The sequence below is a fragment of the Mauremys reevesii genome, linkage group 23, assembly GCF_016161935.1.
Source record: "Mauremys reevesii isolate NIE-2019 linkage group 23, ASM1616193v1, whole genome shotgun sequence".
Classification (NCBI taxonomy): Eukaryota; Metazoa; Chordata; order Testudines; family Geoemydidae; genus Mauremys; species Mauremys reevesii.
This window is the reverse complement of record NC_052645.1, coordinates 16,285,630-16,310,428: the sequence shown is the minus strand read 5'-3', so window position 1 is coordinate 16,310,428 and position 24,799 is coordinate 16,285,630. Positions and strand designations below refer to the sequence as shown.

The 24,799-nt window shown below is 53.6% G+C and overlaps 1 protein-coding gene across 1 annotated transcript; it reads right to left on the bottom strand.

Annotated features, from left to right (window-relative positions):
• Nucleotides 1-11,397: 11,397 nt before the first annotated feature.
• On the bottom strand, nt 11,398-23,210 carry HPCAL4 (hippocalcin like 4). Its single transcript, XM_039511459.1, has 4 exons — nt 23,035-23,210; nt 14,359-14,528; nt 13,278-13,493; nt 11,398-12,120 (listed from the first exon to the last, which is right to left on the bottom strand). The coding sequence occupies exons 2-4, from the start codon at nt 14,518-14,520 to the stop codon at nt 11,923-11,925; spliced, it is 576 nt and encodes a 191-aa protein (XP_039367393.1). The 5' UTR covers nt 14,521-14,528; nt 23,035-23,210; the 3' UTR covers nt 11,398-11,922.
• Between the last annotated feature and the right edge of the window lie 1,589 nt (nt 23,211-24,799).

Genomic DNA, 24,799 nt, shown 5'->3' with positions numbered 1-24,799 from the left:
AGCTGCGCGGCTGGGTCTCCCCGGGACGCGGCGGAGCGGCGCGCGCGCCTCAGCCCCGCTGCTCTGCTGGGGGTGGAGGTGGGGGCGCTTTATAGGGCCGCCCGCCCTGCGCCTAGCCCGGAGGGGCCAGCTGGCTTAACCCGTGCGGCGCCGGAGCCTGCCGGGCTCTTCCCAGCCAGCGCAGCGCTGCCCTGCCGCCCGGCCGGGGGCTGGGAACCAGCGCTGGGGTGGGGGGTCGGTGCTGCAGGGCAGGGCAGCGCGAGCTAATGGGGAGGGCACCTGGCTGGGGCGCAGGATGCCTGGGTTCCCCTTCTGGTGCCGCCACGGCGTGACCTTGGGCCAGTCACGTGCTGCCCGTGCCTCTGTTTCCCCTCTTGTCCACTTCTAGCGGTGAGACTCAGACTAATCTGGAGGCAAGCGGGGCTTGAATGTGTCTCCTGCGGCTCTTTCCTCTGCGCTGGTCAGGCCTCAGCTGGAGTATCCTGTCCAGCTCTGGGCACCGCATTTCAAGAAAGACCTGGAGAAATTGGAGAGGGTCCAGAGAAGAGCAACAAGAATGATTAAAGGTCTTGAGAACATGACCTGCGAAGGAGGCTGGAAGAACTGGGTTTGTTTAGTCCGGGAAAGAGAAGCCTGCGAGGGGACATGAGAGCAGTTTTCAGGTATCTAAAAGGGTGTCATCAGGAGAAGGGAGAAAACGTTCACCTCAGCCTCTAAGGACAGAACCAGAAGCAATGGGCTTAAACTGCCGCAGGGGAGGTTTAGGTTGGACATTAGGAAAAAGTTCCTAACTGCCAGGGTGGTTAAACACTGGAATAAATTGCCCAGGGAGGTTGTGGAATCTCCCTCTCTGGAGATAGTTAAGAGCAGGTTAGATAAATGTCGATCCAGGATGGGCTAGACAGTATCTGGTCCTGCCATGAGGGCAGGGGACTGGACTCAATGACCTCTCGAGGTCCCTTCCAGCCCTAGAATCTATGATAGCCCCTCACAGGGCCTTTGACTATCTGGTACTAGAGTAAACGAAGCAATGACTTGGGGCTCTTGGGGGTAACGGTGAGCACTGATTTGGCTCCTGAACCCCTGAGGGCTGAGTGGCTGCTTTAGACTGTAAGCCCCTGGACTCTTATTATGTGCATGCACCACACCAAGCCCAGCGGGGCCTTGATCCCTGTCGGAACCCCTGGGGGCTACAGCTGCTGTTCTCAGGAGAGGGGTACAAGGGTATTCGGGGGTGCTAAGAAAAGAAAGACCGAGATCTGCAAAGCTATTCAGGCTTCTAACCTCTGCTGAAGTCAATGGGAGTTAGGAGCCTAAATACCTTGGAAGATCTAAGCCAAGGCCCCTGCCCAAGGAGCTAACTCAGATGGAAACAATCAATGGGACCACGGTCATGGGATGCCCAGGGACTGAGAAGCAAGGTAGGAGGCTTGGCAAAGGGACAAAGAGTCTGATGGCACCTTACAGACTAACAGACGTATTGGAGCATGAGCTTTCTGGGGGGTGAATACCCGTTTTAGCAGATCCATGCGTCTGACAAAGTGGGCATTCACCCATGAAAGCTCATGCTCCAATACGTCTGTTAGTCTGTAAGGTGCCACAGGACTCTGTTGCTGTTTACAGATCCAGACTAACCCGGCTACCCCTCTGATACTTGGGAAATGGAGTGTGTTTTAAGGAAAGATCCCACGTGAGAGAGGAAGGGTGCTTGGAGCCTGGAGACAGGAGGGTGCTCCCAAAATATAGGATGTCAGGAAAGATGGTTCAAAGCTGAGAGTGGGGGAAGGAGGCAAAGGGAACAGGTAGAAGAGAGGGTACAAAGGAGCAGGAGGGTTGAAATGGTAACAATAATACCTAACTCTGTGTAGCGCTTGGCGGCAGTCGATCCCCAAATGCTTCACAATCTAAATGTATTTATCTTCACACAACCCTTGTGAGCAGGAGGGTTATCCCTGCTGTGCAGACGGGGACCTGAGACCCAGAGAGGCTAAGTGACTTGCCCAAGGTCACACAGGACATCTGTGGCAGAGCTGAGAATCGCACCTGGGTCTGCCAAGTCCTGGGCTAGGGCCCTACCTACTTAGGGTGGAGTTATGCAAAGCCCTGGAAGAGAGGAGGCACTTCAATTTGGTGCTGCAGAAGAGAGGGTGCTGTGGTTGAAGCACTCAGAGAGGAAGATGAGCTAAGCAGTGACATGTGGGGGAGGTGAGATGTGGGCAGGTTGTGCTAGTCAAGGCATGAGAAGGCTGAGAGATGGGCCAGGCTTTTCACAACAGGGGTGCAGAGGAAAGGTTGGAATCTACAGGGTGGATGAGGCAGGAAACTAGAATTTGGTGAGGGTCTGTCTGGGGGCACCAGAGAGGAACCCCACATTGTGAAGCTGGGAGCCAGGGAGGTGATGAGTTCTTGGCCGTGACAGAGACCTGCTCACCTTTTGATAAACTGATGAATGACAGGTTAGTCCTGCTGGCGGAGCGCAAAGGACTGTAAATCACCCAGAGTAGTTGGTGCAAAGCCAGTGCTGGGTAAATGTCAGGGAGACTTGAAACCCCTGGTGGGAACGGCGTGAGTCCATCATCCTCCAGCAGGCTCCTCGGGGACAAACAGACCCATGGTTCGGTGGTCTGAGATGGAGACACTGCAGTGCACACATCAGGATTCACCCGCTCTTCCTCTGAGTCCCTGCAGGGGGGACTGTGCTGTGCATTAGTGAACGGAATTATTAATCTTATTCATTAGCTAATAAATCATCTCCCAAGTGGATTCATTTATATGACCCAGCCCATCAGAGTGAAGTCTGAGGCCCAACTTTAACTGCTAAAAAAACCCCACCATTTGAGACAAACTGTAAGAGGAACCCTTTTCCCCTACAGTTGTGCAAAGAAACGCACAACCAGGAACTCACTGAATCCAGGCTGCAGAGCAGGAGGAGGCCGATTCCCCCACTTGCTGAACACATGATAAAAGAAAACAGCTTCTGCTGCAATGTTATCTGAAACAGCAAACGCCTCTTTTCAGCGAAACCTAGAACCGATCCACACCCTAACTCATCCCTAGACAAGGTCACTTCGAAGTCTCTGCTGCACTGAGCTTTCAGACTGGAGCAGGTCAAAACAATTGAGACTGAAGTTTTCCCCATCAGAAAATGCTGTTTCACGGAAATCAAAATGTTTCCCAGGCACCTGTTGACTTTGGTGAAACGTTAGAAAAGTTTCAAAATCAAAGTGGATCAACTTTCTCATTTAAACTATTTATTATCGGATCATCATTATTATTTATAGAATATATAACATTCTATATTATGCTGTAACATTACATTTCAACACAGTCATTTCAAGGTTTCCAAAGCAAAATGCTTCAGAATCTTTTCTTCTGTGACTATTTCAACCTTTCCATCTAGATTTGGCACAAAACAAAATTTCAAAATGTCAGAATTTTCCACGGGACAGAAATCCCATTTTCTGCCCAGCTCCACTTCAGACCAAGGGAACCAAACAACCTCCCCCTAAATTAAATGATCCTCAAGGCACTAGATCAAGACCTGTGGAAGAACAGTATATGAGTCACTGGGAAGGACAGATCAAAACCAACAGACCAGGCTGTTAGGGACGCCTGCATGGCCCAGCAGCCTCATCACAGTGAAATGTGTAGAACTCAGACCAAAGAGAATCAGGCCCATCCACTAGAGATGGAAACTGAGCGACACAAAGCACAACCCTGGCAGGAAGGCACGAGGAGGAGAGACAACACCCCCCCCATACAGCAACCTGCTACTGGATCAGGCAAAATGGGCTACATACACAGCACGTACACCCGTGCAGGAGTGGGAGGGTGGCCACTGAGAGAGGCAGCTACTTCACCATCCCTCCTGGCACAGATCCAGCGATTCCAGTCCAAGGCTTAAGTTACTGCCCTTTCTAATAGCATCGCTGGCTCGTTACCAGGATCGAGGGCTGGGGCCTGCACACAGAATAACAGTTATGGGATTTGTACCGTTTCTCCTTCCCCAGACAGACACTTGCAGAGCTGCACACGCATGGGAAAGTCCGAGGCGACCCCATCTAACCAACCTCAGCCCCCGCTATGCTCAGGAGACTATTTTGTTGGGGCAAAGCTTTCACGTCCCCGTCTCCAAAGCTTATAGAACTGCAGCCCACCCATGACCCAGCCAGCTGGCCAGGCAAAGGGACCCACCGTGACCTGCACGCCACCTGCTTCGAGCAGCATGAGCCCAGAAAGCAGAGCACAGTCACCATGGGTGTCTCCGCAGCCAGTCTTTGCCACCTCTCTTTGGGGCTCCTAAGCCTGGGGAGTGAAGTACCAAGCTCCCCGAGCAGAAGGCAAGCTCCCCCCACCCTGGCTTTGGGGAGCACCCTGGGGCTCTCCCCTCAGGAACAGAAACTGCAGCATAGCCAAGATATCCAGTCGTAGAGCCGTCTCCCTCCGTTGCCCTAGCTGTGGTGCAGCTCCACCAGGGGGAGCACTTGTGTAACGAGGGCACAGGTGTTTTTACCAGTCCATCGTCTAACTCAGTGGTTCTCATTTGTGGACCCCTAAAAAGTTTCAGAGGGAGGTGTGCAGACCCCTTTGGAAATCTTCGGCATAGTGTGCAGACCCCCGGGGTTCATGGAGCACAGCTTGAAAACAACTGATTTAACTCCTGTCTTCTAGGAGACAGTGGGAAAGGCGCCTGAGCCCCATCTACACTAGGGCTGCCAGCCGTCCTACTGCCAGTGCAATAACTGGAGAGTTCCTGAAAAATGCCACCGTAGCCCCGGTTCGTCTGTCTCTCTCTTTAGATGGTAAACACGTTGGGGCAGCGACTCTTTGGGCCTGAACCCCGCCAAGCGCTGACTGCTTCCACCACCTACGGCAGCTGCAGCTCCTCAGCCCCTCTCAGGATCAGGCCCTTCGTCGCACAGCGCCGCCCATGCTGTTGGAACGGAGCACAAAAGGCAGTGCCAGCCGGGGAGAGAGCAGGGTTTGTCAAGTCATCCTGCCTCCGCGCTTCCAAGTGAGGCTGAGCACCCACACTGCGGGGAATCCTGGGGGCACTTTGCTGCTGAAGACGTGCCAGGACCCTTTTTATTATTAAAAAAATTAAAAGTCTTTTAGGATGCTAATACGACAAGAGTTCCCTAGCAACCGGGGCTCGGTCGTTATCTTAACAAGCTTGCGATGGAGGTGTGTGGGGAAGAAGAGATCAAAATATAAGGAAGAATGAGGCAGCCAAGAGGAGGAGACTGAAAAGGAGGAGGAAAAAACAGGGAACCGCAGAAGTAGGAGATGGCTCACCAATGAGCAATGGAGCCTCCCCCTGTTATCATAGCTATTTATGTTGTAGTCGTGCCTAGGAGCCCCAGGTATAGTCCAGGCCCCGTTGCGCTAGGAGCTGTACATACAAGAGCACTGTTCTCATCCAGCCCAGGTTAGCAATGACTGGATGTTGGTACCGTGCAGTGACAGTCTGGTAGCCCCCATGGGAGATGAGTTTGCTGGGGCTCCAGCCAGTTCCCAGGGGCCAAATGACAACCAGCGCCTTCCTAGCAAGCTCAGCAGCGTCTGAGCAGAACGCTCGTGCTGCAGGCCCTTCCTGACTGCGGGTGGGGGGGACTGGCACCACCTCTGGGCCCAGAACTGTCTGACAACTCCCATGAGCCCTCAATTCATTGCAAGCTAAAAACCGGAGGCGGAGGAGAGCGAAAGGGAATGACAAAGCGAGAAAGCGGCCCAGCCTGAGAGGAGTGGGCTGCAGGACACCTGGCAGCATGACTCAGAAAACTCCCTCTGTTTCTGGATGTTCCACTGCCCTCTAGTGGAACGAGAGCCCCACAAGCAGGTCTAGTTACTGAGCGGCATACGACAGAGAGGTTCCTTCCACGGGGGGTGGTTAAAACATGCTGGTCCCATCAGGAGGCTCGGTGCATTTACCCCCCGGCGCCCTGGGGCCTTGCTCCAGGTTTGCGTTTCCTTTCAGGAAGAAAGCACAGTTAAGTGGTTAGAGCAGGGAGTCAGGGCTGCTGGGGGTCGCATCCCAACTCTGCCACTGCCTCCCTGCTTCACCTCAGGCAAGGCCGTTAATCTCCCTGGGCCTCAGTTTTGCCATGTGTGAAATGGGGCTGATACTCACCTACCTCCCAGAGGCATGTGAGGCTTCCACCACTCCCACCTGCCCAGTCATCCCCTTCGTTAGATATTTTGAGCCAGGTCCTGCCAGCCGCACACTAGCGGCAACCTGCTGGGGCTCCTTTGACCGGGCCCTTCAGCGGTTTCTTGGGCTGCAGTCAGCACTGTCTCCGATCACATCAGTCATCAATTCCTTGCGAAGAGAAACGCAGGAGCACACGTCAGCCTGCCCTTCCTTTGACCTTGCCTGATGCGGTCGCAACTCCCAATTTATACTAGACAACTGCCGTCTCCCATGAGAATTGCATTCCCTCTATCCTCTAGAGTAACTCATGCCCAGTTTTGGGGGTGGGCAGCAGGGAGCCTTTGCCCCGGCCCTTCTTTTACAGAGAAAGTCAGTGAAGGGAGCAAGGCCAGGGCTGGAAAAACTGAGCTGGGTTCTCCTGCGTGGGACACTGTTGCGGTTTCTTATCCCTGCCAGCTCCCTCGCACAGTCTGCGTGACAGGAGCACTGCTGCGGCAGGGTGAAGGAGCAGGAGTTAAAGCTGTAGCGGGCTTGGCCGCATGGGGAAACTGACCAGAATAGCCACCGTGGAACAGACTACTTGCAGTAGTTCCTTGTGTGGATGCTCGATCCCAGAATAAAGGGGATTTTATTCCACAATGGATTACTCTGCTTTAGAGTAACACTAATTATTCCAGACTCAAGTGACACGTTCCAGAGTAGTGTCCACACAGGGAGCTATTCTGGAATAGCTGTTTCAGGGATTGTCTACATGGAGAAATTGACTGGGAGAGGAGGGATTGGGCATGGGAAGTCACGCTACAGCCCTGGGATCAGACTGTAAAATCTTGCGGGCAGGGACTCTCGCAGCCTGTAAGAGGTACTCTACAAACACCATGGGACTCCATTCTCAGGTGGGCCCTAGGCACTACTGCAATAATCATCATGGGAACCAAGGTGATGGCTGCTCTCGGGCTCTGCTGTTGTGCCAGGTGGTATACGCGAGTGGAGGAACTACATCTACCTCATTCTTTTCTATTCAAGAACCCTGGCATCTGAAACAGAATATGGAGGTGGTAGTAGTACCCTGGCCTCTTGGAATAGCTGATCATAAGAGGTCATCAAAACAGCTTCCTGCTGGAGGATGCTGCGCCATCCCCTCACAGCAAGGGATTTGGGGACACATCTGGTCCCATCCCTGCACTGCTCGTGAGAGGAACAAATATAAAACGCAAGAATTTTCCCACGTTGCACTGGTTTGTTATTGCTTCTTGCATCTCCTCATTTTCTAGGATCTTCAGCTTAGGAAGGGGATTCCTTGTTGATAAATAGAAAAGCAAGAGCCAGGGGCAGGTAGAGGCGAAGGGCTGCTTGCATCGCTCGCCCAGGCTAACCCAGAGCTCACGTCGCATTCCAGCCCGACACAGCTTCCTTTCTGGGTGACGGAGCGGTGCAAAGCAGAGCCCAGGCACTGACGTTAATCACAAACTAGCTTTGTGATCACTTGGTACAAGCTGTACCCATTGTGAACATGGCATATGGGCATGGGGGTGTGGCACTTGGGGGAGGCCGCAAGCTGCCAGGACAGCTCCTAGTGCTGCAGAGTTTGGGAGCCTCTGAGGCCAAGGCAGAATCCAGCATTAGGAAGATAGATACATAATCAAGCTGCAGCTCTGGGACAGTTCTGCCCGCGGTGCTCACACACATGGAGCAGAGGGGACACCGCGAGGAAATGCCGATCGACTGCTGGGATCTAGGCCCAGCTCTGCCGCCGCTTCACGCTCTGGTTTTAGGCAACGCCCACGGGCCCTGTGCTTCAGTTTGTACAATTAAAATGTGACGAGCAGACTGACTGTCGGGCAATGGTGCTACAGCAGGGCCCAGGACGACTTCCATTCCAAAGCTCATTGAGACCTTATTTTAACACCCCCCACCCCGTGTCTCTGGTGTGCTGCTCATTTTTCCTTTAAGGAATTTAATAGTTGACCGAATGGCCTTTGGGCCATCACCATCCCTCTCCCAAACACTCCTGCCGAGCTCACTGGAGCAGAAAGCAGGGTAATGGGCCCGCTCGGCCTCGTTCTGCACATGCTCCGGGCTGTGAAACCAGCCCCACGCAACTGCCCAAGAAACTGGCCTGCACCAGCACTAAGCCAGCTGTGTGGGGGGGGGGGGTGAGGAAAAGAGGGGAAAGAGACTGGTTCTTTGGGCCTTGCAGCCCTAACTCAAGGTTCTCCACCTCCCCCCCCCCTTTGTAAGGGGTGAGTGAATGGGCTTTGTGCAGGGGAATACAATTCCTCCCCCCCCCCCACACACACACACCCCACTTCAAGCCCCCCCGAGCATCTGCCGAGAGATGCACAGCAACCCATGGCTACAGTGATGTTAACAGCCCCTGTGCCCACCTCACCCCCCTGCCCAGAGGGCTGGAGCAGTGGATCTATGAATTTCGGATTCTGCAGCAACAGCCCAGCCCTTAATTGTTAATCATGTTAATTACAGTAGGGCCTGAGGGGCCCTTTGGGCTAGGTGCTGTCCAAGCCCTGCACTCCCCCTGCTCGGGGGGTGGGGGATCAGCCCCCCTGGAGCACGCCCTGAAGCAGCTGGCTCCCCAGAAGTCCCTTTAGGTCCAGCTACACTGCAGCAAAGGACCCCTGGGACAGCACAGCAAAGGCTGGAGGTCACAGGGCTTGGGGCTAAACATTGCAGTGCAGACACTAGGCTCCAGCCCAAGCCTCTGGCACCCCACAAGGGGGATGGGCCTCAGCCCAAGCTCAGCTGTCTACACTGCAACATTTAGCCCCAAAGCCTGAGCCCGGGTCAATGGCCCTGAGCGCTGACCCTCAGGGAAGGGGGTTTTTACAGACATCCCCTTTGGGGACGGGGCTCTACGCCCACCAAGCAAGGGGCAGGATCTGGCCCTACATTCGGCTTCTGGCAGGCACGAGGCAGGGCTCTGCCAGAGAGTGGAAACCAGGTTCATCAACAGCCAGGCAAAGCCAGGGTGATGCTTTGGCTGGGACGGAGATAAAGCCAGGACGGGGGCAGGGTTGTGAATGTTTGCTCAGTTTTCAGGGGCATTTCAACCCCTCCATTCAGGGTATCCACATGCTGACTCCCAAAGCAAACAAACTGGGTGAAGTTGCCTGAGGGAAGAGACTGTCCCCTTTCACTCAGCTGCCACTAACCTTACTCACAGGGCAGGGGTGAGCCCAGCAGCTTTATCTAAGGTAGCTTCCCAGGCCAGGATGTGCAGGTCCCCGGGATATCTGAAGAGCCTGGTGACCCAAGCTAATCACTCAGGACATTGGACGAGTTCTTTGGGGGGTGTCTAGCAAGAAATCTCTTGCTGCCCACATCAACCCACCTCTCCTCTCAGATGGAGTTAAGGATTCTCACCTCTGTTAACTCCTCACCTCAGGCCTGTAGCTGGGGTAACTCCTGGGGCTGGAAGAACCCAACCATGATTCTAGGAGGAGTCACGTAACATCCTGGGGTCTGGCCCTTTCCACAAATCCTTCATCAGTCTCGCTCCAGGTGGAACGGCCCATCCCAGCATGCACAGCAGCGGCAGGAATGGACAACAGGCTGGAGCCCAGTGCAGTTGTCAGAATTTTGTCAACTATTGAGAAGCAAAAGCCGCGGGAGAAACCAAGCTGATGCTGGTTATTACTGCAGCAGGCGAATGGGTGACCTAGAGGCGGTTACGCTGCCCCGGCATCACCAATAACTGCTCCGTGGAAACCCTTGTGGGACACATTTTATTTTTCAGTTAAAAAAATATATAGACAACTCCACGGCTTCCTAACAGTTATTACAATAATCAAAACCACAATGAGCAGACTAGATACACATCTGTGAACAAACAACTGTCCTGGGGTTGGAGAAGGGCAGAGGCGGCAGGCTGGGGAGGGGAGATGCAGTTAAAAAATGTCTCTCATGAAATCACTCCCAGGCCCTCAAACCTACTCTGTGAAGCAACCCCCCTGGCTGGATAGGTCCTCGTGGAGACCACAACCACCACCTGATCCCAGCTGTTCTGCTGCTCCCCATGTCACTCCCACAATCCGCGCGTGCGTACCCTCCACCACCATCCCTGACCCAGACTCTCATCACATTTCACCCCATCACTGCTGTGCTGTTGTCCCCCAGCTCCAGAAAGCCCCCTCTATCTTTCCCCTCAACCCACCCCTCACCTTATACCCTCTCCAGATGGGTTGCTGCTGCAGAGAGTCAACACTGCTACCCAGGTGCAAAGGTCACGCGAGTGCTGAGCAATGCATGGCACTCTGTCCTGCGCTGCGGGTTGTCCCTCCGCCCTGCTGCGCTTGGGAACAGATGCGACACCCAGGACTCAAAACAGAAATCAAGTCAGTCTCTTCCAGCTAAGTTAGACTGGCCTAGACTCTTCCTGCCACAAGGAGATTAAGCCAGAAAATACCCACCTCTAGCAATGCCACCAACAGGCAGAATCTCTGTACTCCACCCACAGCAGAGGACTAAAGCCTGTACTTACTATTAACGACAAACCCACCGCACCCAAATCACAAGGAACTCGCTTCCATGAACCTGCACTAAGTGTCGTAGTGGGTGTTCATGTTAACAGCGAGACGTCTCCTCAGCTCTGGCCTCCCTCGGACCCAGGCAGACAAGAGCCATTTGAACACAGGACCAGCCCCAACACGCCAGGGCAACAGGAAAAGGGACTCTGGAGATTAGCTGTGCAATGGCTCGACTCCCGGGCTGCCTCTGACGGGAGCCTACAGCACCAATAGCTCCTTCCTTAGCCCACTGAACGCCTGCATTCGAGGGTTGCTTTGATTTCTGGTTGGCCTGGGGAGCAGAGGGGGCAGTTTAAATATAGATTAATTTCAAGATGAAAAGAGGGGTGCATGAAAACGCATCTGAACCCCAAAGCTGCTGGCTCCGCAATGCTCCTCGTTAGCCAGACAGAACGCGGCACTCTGGGGTTTTACAGCTGCACCATATGGTAGGAGGCAGCAGAATCCGTTCTTTCTAAACGTCACACAACGCTGCAAGTGCCTCAGCTATGGGAGCCCTACAACCACCGCTGGCTGCTGACAGCAGTGAAGGGAGAGGCTGAGACGGCAGGACAGCAACTCTCTTGTGAGGCTAAGGACTGGGGCCCAGGGTATGGAGGACTGGGGTACATCATGTGGGGGAGGGAAGAGACGGTCAGGACTGGCAGCAAGGAGTACGGCAACAGGCTAGTTTGGGGCATCACCAGGAATCAGGTTTAAATGGGGGCGGGGGATTCCAGTTCCTACAACCCCAGCTGGGCTGTTTGAAACCAGTGAACTAGGGATGAGAAAGCAGCATTTTGGGGGAGCCAGAAGGCTTGATGTCAGTTATGGGGTGAACACTGCCTTGGACAGGCCACTTCAGGGGTCTGGGGTGGGGGGATTTAAGTACTGAGGAGGCTTAAGCTGGTATTGGAGGCTAGGGGGGGAAAAGAAGAGCAGATGCGCTCCTGGCAGCACGATCCCAGGATGGATCCATAAGGGATGGGCTGTGGGGTTAGAGGGGGTGGGTGGGAGTTGTTCAGAGGGTTCTAACATGGCACGTGGCTCAGGCAGTCCCTTCGGGGGCACTCGGAGTGGGATGTAGAGGTTAGGAAGTGGAAGGCTGCAAGCAGAACGAACTCTGCCCCAGGCAGCTGAGTGCACAGCTCTGGGAAGCAGGGGCTGGGTGCAAGGTGGCAGGGAGGGCGGGAACCGGTATGCTGGGGCACGCGGCCTTGGGCAGTCCAGCTGGAGTCTGCGGGGAAACCTCTATTTCTGCATGTCACACTGCAGGAGGAGGACAATAGAGGGGTCGCTCTTGGCAGCTTCCTTGAACTCCTCCAGGGTGATCTGGTCATCCTTGTCCTTGTCCATCTTGGTGAAGATCTTGTCAACCCGCTGCTGGGGCGTCAGCCCGTCCTGGTTCATTCTCATCATGATGACCGTCCCCACCATCTTGTAAATGGCCTGAAGCATGAAGGACAGAGGGAAGAGAGGTGAAGTACCCAGGAGGGCCCCTTCTGCACCGCGGTAACACCACGCTAGCCAGGGCAGGGCTGAGCGGATCCACACAGCAAGTGAAGGGGTGGCTGTAGAACAGACAGGTGTACCCATGTTAGCTTTAATCCAGCTAGCACGAGTAACAATAGCACGGCACAGGGAGCTAGCCCAGGCCGCCATAGCCACATGGCTACTATTAGCCATGCTACCTGGATTAAAGGGTAGGCCTACCTGTGCTACAAGTCACCCTGTCACCTGAAGCCCTGCCTGCCCACCTACCAGAACGGCCCCCACCCCTGCTGCTGCTGTTCCTTGAGCGAGCTTCCATGTAGCTCAGGTGGGTCGACACACGCTGCAGTCACACCTCACTGACTGCAGCATAGAGACACCCCCTGGCTAGATCCATGCGGCCACGGGTAACTTCCAGCTCGAGTAGCTACACCGGCACTAGCTTGGACTGAGCCAGTGCGCTTACAAAGTAAAGTACATGCCAGGGGACCGGGGTGACTGTATCCGGTGGCTACCCTGGACCACCCCTTGTGTAGCCATGGCTACACAGCTATTTTGCAGTGTGCTGGTGCAGGTAGCTCCACCTGTGCCAAAAGTTATGCCCTAGGCTGCGGAGTAGACATACCCACCTGCCGGTCTCTCTTTCCCTGCTGCAGTGCCTGTGGGCCAGGCCATCTGCTGACGTAACCCGGTACCATTCCAATCAGCATAGAGCTGCATCAATTAGCACCAGCAGATCCGGCCCTGCATGGCTTCAGGGCCCAGTCTGCACCCGAGGCAGGGCCTTCATTGCCAGAGGTGATTCTGTGATCGAGCATGGGGACTTAGCTCTTGGGAGGGACATAGGAAGGGCCAATGCTCTGGGGGAGATGGATTTACCACTAGGGGCCAAGGGTCTTTATTACCTATGGTTTGGGGCTTGGTTTACACTGGAGTCATTTTTGAGTTTGGACACTTGTGAGCTGCAATTTTTTTGAAGGGGCTTCTAGTCTAGTCGCTTGGTCCCGCTCTCCAGCCTCCCATCAGTGCTGGGGCTGATGATCAGAACCAGCCCACTGCAGCATCTTTGACCCCACTGTCTTCACCGTGGCAGAGAGGCCAGGGCATTCCAATACCTCAATTATTTCTAGCATCTCCAAGCGGGTTATCTTCCCGTCTCCGTCTAGGTCGTACATCTCAAAGGCCCAGTTCAGCTTCTGCTCAAAGCTTCCCCTGGAGGTGACGGACAGGGCACAGATGAACTCCCGGAAGTCGATCGTCCCATCCCCGTTCTTATCAAACGTGCGGAAGGCGTGCTGGGCAAACTTGGAAGCATCTCCATATGGGAAAAACTGCAGGGCGAGAAGAGGCTAGCAAGAGATCTAGAGAGACAGAGGACCTGTGGTGCAAGGGAGCATACGGGATTCATTGCTGCTTAGAGACGGATACACACAGAATCAGTATTTCTAATAGAGAGCGAGAGAGGGCATCAACTTAGACATAACAGCCAGGGGAGAAAAGGAGTAAGATTTGGACCTGTTTGATTCTAGGCACAAATCTGTGAAGGCCTGGCTGGAGGCAAGAACTTTAGAGGATTTCTTTACCTCCCCTCACCACCCCCCACTATAGTAAGAGGCTTATCTAAAGTTTAAGGGAATCTGAAGTCTAAATATGGCCACTTTATCACTGCAGAGAAAGGGGTGTGGGAAAACACCAGGGCAATCACATACTTGAGGAGACACATTCAGGGCATGTCTCAGCGTGCAGATAGAGGTTTTTGGGGGTGTTACAGTCTTGCTCCGATTGGACTCGGAAGGAACAATCGGACATTCGGTAGCTTAGAGCACGGTCGGGGTTCTGTGGCTCCAGCCCAGGATCCTGCTAGCAGAGGGAGATCTACAAGAGCTTTGCAAGAACAATCCATCCCTCAGGCTGTGCTGAGCCAGCCACGGCCAGCAGCGAGTCCCAGTTTCACCCGAACCATAAAGCTCTGCTGAGACGTCAGAGTCCAGACAGCACCAACAGTGAACGGGGCAGTTCAGTGGTGCTCTTGGACCTCTGGCTGTTGTATCACTCCCTTCACCCAGGGGCGTTCGTTGTCTCAGCTAGTTACCAAATGCAGCCCTTTAAACAGCTATAGCCCCACTTTTCCCAGCAGCTCACTCAGCGCCTGCCCCCATCCACCCAGCACTGACCATATTCCTCCCTCCCCTGTACCTTGATGTAGAGCTGCTGGAATTCATCCAGGTTGAGGATGCCGGTGGGACAGTCTTTCAGGAAGCCCTTGTACCACTGCTTTAGCTCTTGCTCACTGAACTCTGTGCTTCTCACCAGGTCGTCCAGCATCTCGGGGGCCAGCTTACTGTTGTGTTTCCCCATCACAGACTCTGGAAAGAACAGCACAGTTCCTAGACGTGGAAGTACTGGCAGTGTTAGGGAGAGGGCTGAGAGACAGGAATTCCTGGGCTCCCTTCCCAACTGTGCCACTGACGCGTCACTTCATCTCCATGCCTCAGTTTCCCCCACTCCCTCTCTGCAAAATGAGGGTAATCCTGCTGACCAGCCTCATGGGCGTGTAAGGGAGGGTTCGCTAGTTAAGCTTTGTACAGAACACTGACATTGTCAAAGGTCTTGGAAGCATCAAGTATCAACATTACCAACATTTCAGAGGAGATAGAAACGCTACTGGAAAAAGCCTGTGACTGACGAATGTGTAGCCACCTCTCACACAAAGCCCCGAGAAGATCTGCCTGCCCTCCCCACCATTCAGTGGGGTTGTTTGCGGCATGGATGTTTCCATACTAGCCATGTCTCTTTGGGACTTAACCGACAACACTTGCAGTAGCATTTGTGACTAGGGCCAACCAGGCTCCTACAGAGGAGAGACTCAGCTGATCCCAGGAGCACCATCTGACATCGCTCACTTTCAAGTCTTGTCTGGACACCATGAGACAGACCTTGGCCAACACCCCACCTACCAGTCATCGGCGCCTGCCCTCATGGCCAGTAAAACCTCAGGACCCAGTGACTCTGTCTCACGGCACCTACCACAGTGTAAAATAGGCTTCAGGAGCAGCTGAGAAGACTCTCTCCTGGGTTTATTGGGAGACTCCTGATATTTGAGGTTGAAGATGAAGCCCTGGTGCCTGCAGTCCCGTGAGTATAGAAGAATCTCTGGTTTTTTAGAAAGTACATTTCTAGCCCTCATGGAGACAGAGGAAGAGCTTGAAAAGTGTCATTTGAGTGTAGCCCAAGAAGCTCGGAACCAAGCAGGCAAAGAAACAGAAGCCTAAGTTTAGAGAAAAATCTTGTAATTTTTTAAGCCAAAAGTTTGTGATTTTTGAATGTTTGGGTTTGGCAATCCTGAGGGTCTTCCCCCCCCCATTACTTTGCTCAGACAAACCAATCCACCTTTTAGCCCAATAGGCGTGCACCTGGCCACATCTAAGAATTCCAGATAGTGGAGTGTTGCCAGCACTGATATAGGGAGGAATTTGAGACATCGCCCCACCCAGAACACACACCCCTTCTCCACACAAGGCTGGCTGCTTTTTCCTCCTGATGCAAGTGTCAATAGACTAGATCCAGAGGGAAGGGTTCGGGGAACAAAGAGGCTGCAGGAAAATATTTGAGTAGCTACAGATAATAATCTGGTGCTGTTGCTGTGGTCAGAGCAGGGAGGCATGATTTCTGACTGCTATTCGTGAGACTGCATTGCTCTGCAAGCTCAGGCAATTCACAGCTCAGCCTTTGTGCCTCAGTTTCCCCCCATCTATAGAACAGCTGTTATACCTCTCCAAGTGGAGCACTGTTAGTCTTAATGAGTGCCTGGAAAATGCTTTGAGATTCTTATGACAGGTGCAATATAACAGCAAAAGTATTTACGGTGATGAATTCCTGAGCGGGGAACCAGTGTCTAATGAATTCCAGCGATGGATGCCAAATTCCCACTGTGGGAGGTTAGCTAGGAAGCAGAGGAGAGGGTACAGGTGCTCCAAAGAGGTCACAACCACCCCAGACATAGGTCCCAAGACAGAGCTCAAGACTTTCAATTCTAAAGCAGATACCTCTACCAATTGAGCGAAAAGGGAGTAAATCCATGAACAAGTAGTAGTAGGCTCTCATCCTTTGTGCTCTAACCAGCAGAGGGCGACATTTAGCAAGCGTGTTGCATTGGGCTGCAGTACGGTGGAGGTCATGATTTCAAAGTTGCTGCTGGGGCAGCTCTGACATTTGCCTGTCTGCATCAGTCAGCTCTTTATAAAATAGCACTTGCTTTCACGCAGCTCCTTTCATGCCCAGGCTCTCCCACGGCAATGCACAGAGAAGCACAATCCTGGCAAGTCAGGGACTGCCTAGGCAAAGAAACAATCTGCCTAGTTTTCAGCAATCGCTCCCACGCAGCCTGGGTCGTTATTTGCTGTTTAATCAAATGGCAGATGGTTGGCCAGAGGACACTGGTGTTACCTTGTACGCTCAAAAAAAAAAAAATAAAGAAAATTGGATGTTTAAGTTCACCAGGAGACAGACCAGAACAACAGACAAGCCCAGATCTCAGTTTGATGCATCTTCCAAAATATGGCACTTTAAGTGCCAGTGATTTACAGACATCTGCTTTGGCACTCCTCTGTCTCCCCCTCCATGCCAGCCACTTCCTGTACTGTCCTGGGAAACCTAGGACATCTTGTTCCTTGCCCCAAGAGAAGACAGAGACTGTCACTGACGACAGTCTCAAAATGCTCACAAATAAATGATGCTCCTTCCTAGCACAGACCTCAGCAGCACAGCGCCTTCCTGAGTCTCTATTAGTTTCAAGCCCAAGTCACAGGGTGGGACTTGAACCTGCAACCGTCTGTCTACAGAAGCGACTGAGCTGATAAGTGCCTCAGGGCCATCAATAGAAGTTTTGCTATTGATTTCAGTGAAGATCAGAGGCTGAGCCAACCTCGTTTGGGATCACAGGCCAGTTGTCTAGTCTCTTGGTACGGCTGTTAATGTCTCTGTCCTGGATACCGTGCAATCAGGCATGCAGGAAGAGAACTCGCCCTGTAAGCAGAGCTGGCTGGCAGAGGGACCGTCCCACTCTGCACAAGAGAAGGTGTGTCAGGCATCTAGTCCCCTGCTGCGGTGTTCTCCTCCAGTGATTTTTGGTGTTGAGCAATCGGAGACAATAAATGTAGGCGTCTAGATCTGCAAGTTTAACCTTCAGCGAGGTCAGGGCCTGGGAGAGGAGATGTCCCTGGGTCCTTTGATTTCAGATGCCCCCCCAAGTATGACACAGGGATTGCCCCATTGCTGAACAAGAGAAGTTCCCAATTACACTAAGCCAAGTTCACCCCTCAACTCACAACAGCTGCCTAGCTCAACCCACCCACTCTCTGCTTATCACTCTCTCCCGATGAAGCCGGTGGAGAACTGCTGGAGGGGGAGAAGCAGGCTCCTGGAAGAGCGTAAGCTCTGCCCAGCCTGTGTCTTTAAGTCACCCCTTGAACCTCAGCAGGTTTCTCAGCCGAGGTGGATTTTGCTCCAACACACGTGGGCCAGAGGTTGAGATGGTGGGGGGGATGGGGAAATGAAGACATGGGGATTTTATTACGGGACGCTGCGGCACCATCTGGGAACAGAAGGCAGAACACCAGCCACTGCATGCTTGGCACTAACATTTCATCTCCAAGCTCAGAGCTGATCCCAGAGAGTTACTGGTTGAATGAGACCTGCTGCTAGTGACAGGGACCCACTCAGGACACCGGATGATGCAGATTCCCTTATCTCCTCTGGGGGGAGCTCTCCCTCAGGGCCTAAATGCACCAAGCCACTCAGTTACTGCTCTCCCCACTCTGCGGGTGGAGTTTGGGGTTCGTATCCTGCCTGGCACCCAACTCCCCACCGTTACTGCATGAACGGGTTAGAACAATGCCACAGCCTTGGGGCTCCTGCTCTGCCACAGACATTTTGCTTAGACAGAGCAGAAGGATCTTTAAGCGGAGTTCGGACGTTTCAAGAACCCCCATTTGGGAATTCCCAGCTTTGCTTTCCTGGAGCTCCCCCACTCCCCGATGGCCCCCGCCTGCCACACTCCAGAACAGTTGCAGCCAGTCTCACTCACAAACTGCACCCATCCCAATCCTTCTCGGCATCCCCGAGCCGAGGGTCTCAACTGCCACAGACCTCAACGGGAGCTGAGGGCACTTAGCATCATGAAGAACCTGGCCTTGCCCTAGCTTGGGTCTCTTTCCTGTCTATTTCCCCTCCTGATTTTTGGGGGACTTCCCCCCCCTCAGTGACTTCCCACCCCTGCAACTTCACCCAGTGCAGAAGCAACACATTTGCTCCTTCCCTGACACATGCAATGGAGAAGCATGTCAATGCAGCTTTGCCTCCCCCAAAACCCACCACCTCTACACTCTCCCCCCGCAAATAGACTGTCTCCAGGCCTAAGTGGAGCAGACACTGCCCAAATTCCTGGTCCGTCTCAGGCATAGGGAGGCGCAGCTGCAAGGGGACAGAGGCCGAGCCACCCCCTTCACTCCCCTTCCCCCAGGTCTGTTTGTGCTCACGCTGAAGGGGGGCAGGGACAATCTCCTCATTACTCTGGTACATATAGGAGCTGGTGCTGAGGAGGTTGCCATGGCGACAGCTCCACTGTGGAGAGATGGTTGCCAACAGTAGCAGCATCCCCGAAGCTACCAGCCAACTCTTCCCCCTGTGCCTTTTACTTCCACAGACCTTTGTGCTTCAGGGAGGGAAAAAACACCCACAAGATTAAATCATCCTCTTCTAGGGAAGAGGGGGGGGGGGGAAGAAATCATGGCTAGTGGTCCCACCTGGGAGGTCAAAGCAAAAAAAAAATCAGGTTCCCTCTACATCTCCCACCAGTGCTCATCCCCTGAGACTTGGCTTTTGAGATCTTTGGGTCCCTCACATAAAGCTGTCTGCACCTTTCACTTCAGGGCTGCCTGCCCCATATGTTAAAGGGATGGATCTTTTGGTCCTGATGAATGAGATTAAGTGCTGCAATGCTCGATTTCACCCACTCCATGGCCAGCACCAGCAGTGTCAGAGAGAAAAAAAGAGTCCATGCCAAGGGGAAGCTCCCTGTGTCCCCATCCCCACTCCACTCTTACTCCAAGACTCAGCCGGAGAAGTTCAGAGCAGGAAAATGTGAGAGGCCCTGCTGCATGCTCACAGACCTGTCTTCCTAAAAACTTGCATGACCACCTCACAGTCCAGCTCCATTTCACAACAAGGGGTCACAGCCACTGCCACAGGGAGTGCATCTCTTCTCCAGAAAGCCTAACGAGCCTGCAGACCTGGGTCTGGGATCTAACAGGGTCCCATGTGCTAAACTGGACTGGCCTGGGCCAGTACCACTTGGATGGGAGATCTCTCAGGAACACCAGAGTGCAGGACGTGCTGATGAGGATTCTTCTGAGCCAACACTGGCGCCGTACCGCAGCCAGGGCCAGCTCCAGGCACCAGCTTAGCAAGCAGGTGCTTGGGACGGCACGTCCAGGTATTCGGCAGCAATTTGGCAGAGGGTCACTCGCTCCCGCTCGGAGCAAAGGACCTTCCGCTGAATTGCCGCAGATCGCGATTGCAGCTTTTTTTGCTGCTTGGGGCGGCAAAACCCCTGGAGCCAGCCCTGATCCCAGCTTGGTGCTGCTGCTGCTAGAGATGCCACTTTTCACATGCTGTTTGCAAAACAAGGTCCCAATTCCTTGTTGCTATTAAAGATTGTACAGCCTCTTTGGGGGGTGGGAGGAGATGGAGGGGGGTGCGAGAGAGAGAGAGCGCGAGAGAGTTCATGCCTTGGCTGAAACCGGACTTCAGTCAATTCCTTTCTTCCCACTTCTAATTCTCCCTGCAGCTCTAATTGAGAGCAGTGGCCAGAGCACAAATCTGGGAGCCAGGAACACTGCAGTGCTAGTTCCAGCCATGCTGCCTTGAGCAAGTCACATCACCTCTCCATGCCCCCAATTCCCCCAGCTACAAAATGGGAAGATGCTTCCCTGCCTCAGTTTTCCTTCTAAACTGTGGTGCAATTATGCTGTTTCACAGTAGCTATGCTCCACCCCAGAAGTGGCTGCATTTCAGCAGCCAAGTGACAGGATCCCAAGCTACAGCCAGTAAATCAGTTTAAACCTGCAGAGTGCTGTGGGCTGAAAGATGTGGTGCAAGTGTATTCGCTAGACGCAGGAAGCCAGAGCGCAGGAGTTATTCTCTTGGACTCTCATGGTGCATGGAAATTCTCCATTCTCTGTGTTTTCCATCTTGCTGCAGAGATTTATGATTCTGAACGTCAGAGAAAGGCCTTGGATACAGCTGTTCTGCTCCTCCAGCCCCTCTGATTGTGGGGCTCAGACAGCCTCCTGGAGTCCCCCCTTCCTTCCGTTTAGTGGGACTGTGTCCCTCTGCAGATCACCACAAGTTCCTGATTAAGTCTAGGCACAGGCAGCTCTGCTACAGAGAGAGAATTAACTCTTCTGCTCCTAAAGCAGTCAGGATTTTCCTGGTGCAAGAGCCATTGCTGTGAACAAAGGCAGAAGAATTGCAGGGCAGGTGGGTTCAAGGGAAGGGAGACGGCTGGGCTTGAGGGATCCCCTCCAGTGTGAGAGACAGGAAGGACAATCCTTCCCAGTAGATGCTCAGGGAGGTTCCCATGTTGGCTGGAGCAGGCACACTTTGCATAACAGAACAGTGAGACCTATTGTGAGGAATGCCGCAGGGTACGGGCGGTATTTGCATGGCCCCTATTCAGCAGGAGCTGAGCCAGCACTTTGGGAGCAGCAGAAAGCAGTGACAGGCGTTAGCAGAGTGTGCTCAGTCCTATGGGTTTGGGCAGGCAGGAAAACATTTCATGTGTAGGTCTGTAAGGAGTGCAACACCACCTGGGTATGTAATATAGCTAGCCAGGTTACATACACATAAGGAACATGCATATTCAGGTTGTGCACTCATATCCATTGTGTGCGCAGAAGGGAGTGTACAAGTGGTGTGTGTGTGTGTGTGTGTGTACGCATACACACACAAGACGGGAATGCATAGAGAAGGGACACTAAAGCCACATTTCTGAGGCTGCCATTTGATGCAATCTAGTTCACACTTCAGGAGTCATTTTAAGAGCCAGATAATAAAAAGGCTTCCTGGGCTGGGACAATTCCATTTTGTACAGGGAAGGGGAGCGAACCCCAGAGGCAGGAAGTTACATCTTGAGCAGTGGAACAAGGGATTAAGTGGAGACGTTCATGGTTGCTTGTGGGACTGTGCGGGATGAAAGGAGCTGTAGAATTATTGATCGTGGCCCCACCCAAGCTGCTGCACAAACAGTTAAAGAACCATAGCAACAGCTTGATGCAAGACCCAGAATTGTAAGAGACTGTGTGTCGTGTATGTTCCATTGTGTGGCCAGTCTGCCTGGTGCGTGTGCACCAATCAGCACTGTGCGTGCCTAGACACACACATTACACCGTGTGCAATCCACAGATGCGGGCACATGGTGGAGTTTGGGAAGGGCTCCTTCATTCCGGGGGCTAGAGCGTGTGTTGCGTTGTTCGTTATCGGTCGTGCAATGGCACTTTCTGAAGGTTCTCCAAGATAAGGAGAACCCACCCCACATGCCTCCAGAGTTCTGATTGGTCAAAAGATAACAGAATCTCAATGAAACAAGTCTCCCTGTGACCTGCTGCCTGTGTGCAGCTCGCGGTACCTGCTGCAGGCAGTGGGGAACAGGGGAAGGAAAAAAAAACCCCACTGTGGCCAGCACCCTGGTGGGTTGAAGCCCTGGGGAACTGGCTTGTTGTTGTGACCGAACATGGGACGCTGGATTGCAGACTGTTTTTTTGGAGACACTGGCCTCCAGAATAGCAATGTCACCACTTACAATACCTCTTACCCAAATCATTACTCAGGGGACTCACTGAGATCCCCTCCCAAACCAGGGCCTTCCAGCCAGCAATGACAAGATGGCTGCTTTTATGATTGGGGAGAGAATCTAAAGCTTTGGTACATATAAGAATTATACTAGCATGTGCACATGTGCTAGTTATGTGCAGGAATGATCCCCTTACTGCCCCCCAATACAATGAAGCTTAAATTAAAACAACCCTTACAGTCCCTCCCCCCAGCCCACCTCCCCCACACACACTCGTAAAATCACGCTGCTGGGATCTGCAGCACGACACGGTCCTTGCTGCGCTGCACTGCACAAACCTGGTAGCTGGAGGCAAACAAAGGGATGGGGTAGAGACGGGTGTCTGTGCATGTGTCTCCCCAAAGACCTTAAGGGTCTTTGACTGAGGTTGGGTTTGGAGGCTCCCCTGGGCTTAATGCAGCTCCTGAGAGCCAGCCCATCTGTCATTTCCCAAAGGCAGGGCTCCCCATGCCTGCCAGCCACACTGGGATTTTAGATCAGGCACCGCACTCACCAAACCCACTGCCAGAGCTGTGGGAAACTTTGCAGAAGGAGCAGCAAGAGTTCTGGGTTGATGCCAGCACAGGGCAAGCTCTGAGATGAAGCCTATAGGGCACGTTAGCCAAGGAACCAGAGTCCCAGCCTCTCTGCTCCCTCAGGAGAAGCAACTAACTTACACACCCACCTTGCAATAGATGCCACTAGTACAACACCTGGCTGGGACCAGCTCCTGGGGTGCCCCAGACACAGCTCACTCAGCAAGGGGCTCTGGGTCAGAAGAGGGGGTGAGCAGAGCAGGCCACATGACAGGGCCAGCTGGCTGAGCAGACCCACTGCCCCCCCCCCTTAATCACAACACATTGTGTGATCATCAGCTATTGCTAAACCTCCATTTTATTTCTACCAAACCCCTTTTGTCCCCTAAAGCCACTGGGGCTGCAGGAGTCCCTGGAGCATTTTTCACTCTCCCAGGTGCCTCTTACCTTGGAGGTGGCCTGGGATGCAGGTGAAGCTGCCGTCGTCTCTCTGGCCCAGCGAGGTGCCAGCCCCAGGTGCGATGTCTCAGGAGAAGGAGGAAGCTCCCTGCCCATGCACTCCAGAGAGCCCCGCTTTCCCCCACCTGATCTGCCTGGGAGCTGCTTCTCCTTCTGGCTTGTATCAGTATGTGCCCCGCACCGCCCCGCTCCGAAGGGAGGAGCCGGATTGGTTCTGCTGCCAGGCTGATTGGGAGAGGGGAGTGTCAGTCAGCAGAGCCTGCTACAGGTGGGGCTAGGAACGTGATCCCAGGCTGCCTGCCTGCGGGGCTGACTCCTGCCCGCTGTGCTCGGGGGCGTGGGGCGCTTGGCCTCGCGGGGCGCTGAGCAGGGGGGCGATTGCTCCCAGGCTGACATGGGGTCTCCTGTGCTCTGTCTTCTCCCGGATAAGGGCATGGTGGGATTGGGATGGGGAAGAGATGCAGGTCCCAGGATGTTATAGGGATGAAAGGTGGGGGAGGAAATACCTTTCGTTGGACCAACTTGGGCGGGGGGGGAGACGAGCTTTCGAGCCCACACCGAGCTCTTCTGCAGCTGATTCCTGCCAGCTGCACCACACCTGGTTGTTGCGCCCGCCCCACTGCAGCATCCCGTGCCACCCAGCCCCAAAGCGCTGCTGAGTGGCCGTGGGGAGCGGACATCTCCCTTAGCTCTGCCAAAAGCAGCCCCAGGGGGGTCCCTGACATTCTGTCTGCTCGCCTTGTGCCTCTCCTGGCCTGGGGGAGGCTCCACGCTTTCACTCCTCCCAGCCCCCCCATGCCTGAACATCCTCCCGACCCCGCATGCCAGGCCGCCTCCCTATCGCCACCTGAGCCAGCAGCACTGCCCTCACCTTGGCCTGCATTCCAGGTACAAGGCATTAAATAATCCAAGGAGGGGCTAACATGGAGCCCACCTGTGGCCCGACTTACAGGCAGCTCCTTATACCAAGTCACTGAGCCTTGCTAGCAAGATAGATGACTGAACTTCATTGATCATTCCTGTGCATGTGCCCAACGTCCTGTCCCCTCATGCACTGGGTGCAGCATAAAGTCTCGGATGGAGTCTCAGGGGTGTTGCCCCAGAGTCCTGGCCAGGGGTCTAGTGAGGAATGAATAACAATCCACCCTTCCTCTTGTGCAGAGCCGGCACTAGACATAAGAGGACTAAGGCTATGTCTACACTAGCACTTTTGTCGGTAAAACTTTTGTCGGTCAGGAGTGTGAAAAAACCACACACATACCCACACCCCCGACCGACACAAGTTTCACCGACAGAAGCGCTGGTGTGCGGACAGCACTATGTCAAGTACATAAAAGGTTGTTACAAGGAGGAGGGAGAAGAATTGTTCTCTTTAACCTCTGAGGATAGGACAAGAAGCAATGAGCTTAAATTGCAGCAAGGGCAGTTTAGGTTGGACATTCGGAAAAACTTCCTCACTGTCAGGGTGGTGAAGCACTGTAATAAATTGCCTGGGGAGGTGGTGGAATCTCCATCATTGGGGATTTTTAAGAGCAGGTAGGACAAACACCTGTCAGGGATGGTCCAGATAATACTGAGTCGTGCCATGAGTGCAGGGGACCGGACTAGATGACTCTACAGCTGCGCAGCTGTAGTGGTTCAGCTGTAAGGTCTGTAGTGCGAGCATTGCCTAAGCAACTGCCTAGGCCCCTGAGCAGCTCAAAGGCCCCCCCCCTTCACTTTTTAATATTTGCCTGTTTTAATACTGGGAGGG